This window comes from Danio aesculapii, chromosome 24 (genome assembly GCF_903798145.1).
Source record: "Danio aesculapii chromosome 24, fDanAes4.1, whole genome shotgun sequence".
Lineage (NCBI taxonomy): Eukaryota > Metazoa > Chordata > Actinopteri > Cypriniformes > Danionidae > Danio > Danio aesculapii.
In genome coordinates this window covers 42804218-42806717 of record NC_079458.1, presented here as the reverse complement: position 1 = coordinate 42806717, position 2500 = coordinate 42804218, and the positions used below count along the sequence as shown (strand labels likewise).

Below are 2500 nucleotides of genomic sequence, written 5' to 3'. Positions count from 1 at the left end.
CATATCCATCATTTACTGTTAGCTTTTATTGGGAAACTCCTAATAAACATTCAAATGAAGGTAACTTGCTCTTTGGCAGATATAATGAAGGTGTTGAATAAATTAAATGAAAACGGAGGCAGAAGAAAAATAAACAATACAGAAGCGCTGTTCAGCAGCTGACAGCAGATATCATATAGACATCAGTCTCTGTATTAATACTGCAGAGTTTATTGAACAGATTGACGAGGATTATTCTATATAATGCAGGCATGTGTAAATCTCTTACAAATCTCAGTATATTTATCTTATGCTAATATAAACACACGATTGTTCCCGCATGACATACAGCTGTCCATGATGTGCATATTTTTAGGGATGACTGCTAATTAAAAATGAAAACCTTCTAAAATGTGTGTGTTTATGTGTTATTGTTCATATTTTACAAGAGTTTTTTCTACCCCTGTGAGTCTAAGTCAGGCTGGAGTGTATGAGAGATGGTTGATTTCTGCAGTGCAGCATATACTGTTTTTATTCAGTTATAACAGCTGACATCACACAGTTATTAATAAATGGTGTATTATTACGTGTTTTAAATATAAGTGCTGATATCTATATTAGCGAGCCTTTGTTATAGTGCAGATACGGGCGGTCAGATGAGCAGTTCAGGGGGTGTGGTTAATTTGATGGTCAAGCATTTGATTGGAAGCTTGATTCCTTGGCTCCGCCTCTGGCTCCATCAGGCAGTCCCACTGCGCATGCCCAGACTCCAATTTCAGCTGTGTTTTGGGACCGTTTGTGTCCATCACGAGGTGTTTTTGTCTTCAAAGCGTTCAGTGGGAAAAGGCGCTGTCGTGTCGTCCATATTTTATACAGTCTCCTCTGTCAGCTTTCATCTGTTAGTGCAGACGGAACCAGACGTGAGCAGCACAGTTGGGCTTCATCAGTGGTTACTGTCAGCTTAGTGTGTCCCTTAGGAGGCGGAGCTCCAGGACACGCCCACATCAAAGCCCAATGGCTGCTCAGAGGTGCCATTAGTGTGTGTGTGTGTGTGTGTGTGTGTTGATGTAAAGCTGTGGGAGACAGATGTAGAGTCCCTGCGGAGACACACACACACACACACACACACACACACAGATTTATCAGCTGCTCCCCGCGTTTTCTCTCTCTTTAATGTGTAAAGTGACACTCAGCAGCTCCTGTTGTTTCAGGACTGGTGATACCTGGCCCTCCGGGACCGCCTGGACCTCCGGGACGAGCTGAGGCTTCCAGCACTGTGAGTAAACACACACACACACACCTCTCCATGTGTGCTGCAGTACAGTAATCTCTCCTGTAGGATCAGGTCTCCTCATCTCTCTGCTCTGACTGGGTTATTTAGGCTTCTCCTAATGTCTATTGCAGGATCAGTACAAGCTGTGGATTACTGTAGGCTGATAGCAATATTCATTAGGCTGATATTGAGCAGTTCAGACATTATAAGCTAGTTTTTTTCTATTACATTTATTTTACTGAACAAGTATTGGATTAATTTCTGCTGTCCAGTCCAGAAGCACAAGACAAATCTGACAGTGTCTCCTCATTGGACTCCAGTCTGCTGTGTTATACAGGTTATATTCAGCCATTCGAGGAGGAATTATTTAATAAATGTGCAGCTTATTTACCTTATTACTGTCGAGGGGTTTTCACCTGTATTGACAGGACAGTGGAGATTTTCAGTCAGTAAAGTGTGAGGAGCAGAGATAGGGGAAGGATCGGTAAAGGACATCGAGCTGGGAATCGTACTCGGGTCTCTGGATATTTCCTGTAATCAATAACCCATCAGTTTCAGATGTTTTGCTATTTAAAGCTGTAGACATATCAACATTAATATCTCATATAATAACTATATATAATTCAGACTCAGTGACTCTGTTCAGCCAGCAGGTTTTGTTCTGAGTGTAAGTGACCCAGGCTTCTCCCAATAGATAAGATGATCTACAAGAGGCATCAGTGTGGGAAAACAACATTTCTCAGCCTTTCTTCACATTTGAGCAGAAAGTGTGCTGTCCAGAAGGATTATTCCTCTTCTCAATAATCAATAATATTGTCAGACTCCAGTCAGACTCCTGGTGTAATGGCTGATCAGTGTTCTGGGAGTCTCCGCTGCTGTTTCTGCTCATTCATCTTCAGCCATGAGCACTTCTTTCTCCTTCATCACCCTGATCTTCAGCTCCTCCACGGATGCTCAATAGGGTTTAGGTCAGGACTCTGGCTGGGCCACTGCATATTGTTCATGTTTGTGTCTGCAGACCACTTCACCACTTCTGCTGTGTGTTGTGGGTGGTTGTGCTGCTGAAATGCTCTGATGACTCTGATTGGGCTGGAACTGTTTGACAGCTGGAAGGGCATCCGCTGTGTAAAACACATGCTGGAGTAGTTGGTGGTTCATTCCACTGTGGCGACCCCTGATGAATAAAGGGACTAAGCTGAAGGAAACTGAATGAATAAATGAATGAATGAATGATGAGAGGTGGACCTA

General features: G+C 43.0%; 1 protein-coding gene across 1 annotated transcript in view; it reads left to right on the top strand.

Annotated features, from left to right (window-relative positions):
• col15a1a (collagen, type XV, alpha 1a) overlaps positions 1-2500 on the top strand; it is a 42426-nt gene that overhangs the window by 35302 nt on the left and 4624 nt on the right. The window contains exon 35 of the mRNA XM_056450432.1: positions 1191-1255. Within this exon, the coding sequence (XP_056306407.1) occupies positions 1191-1255 (65 nt within the window). The remainder of the gene's footprint in view (positions 1-1190; positions 1256-2500) is intronic.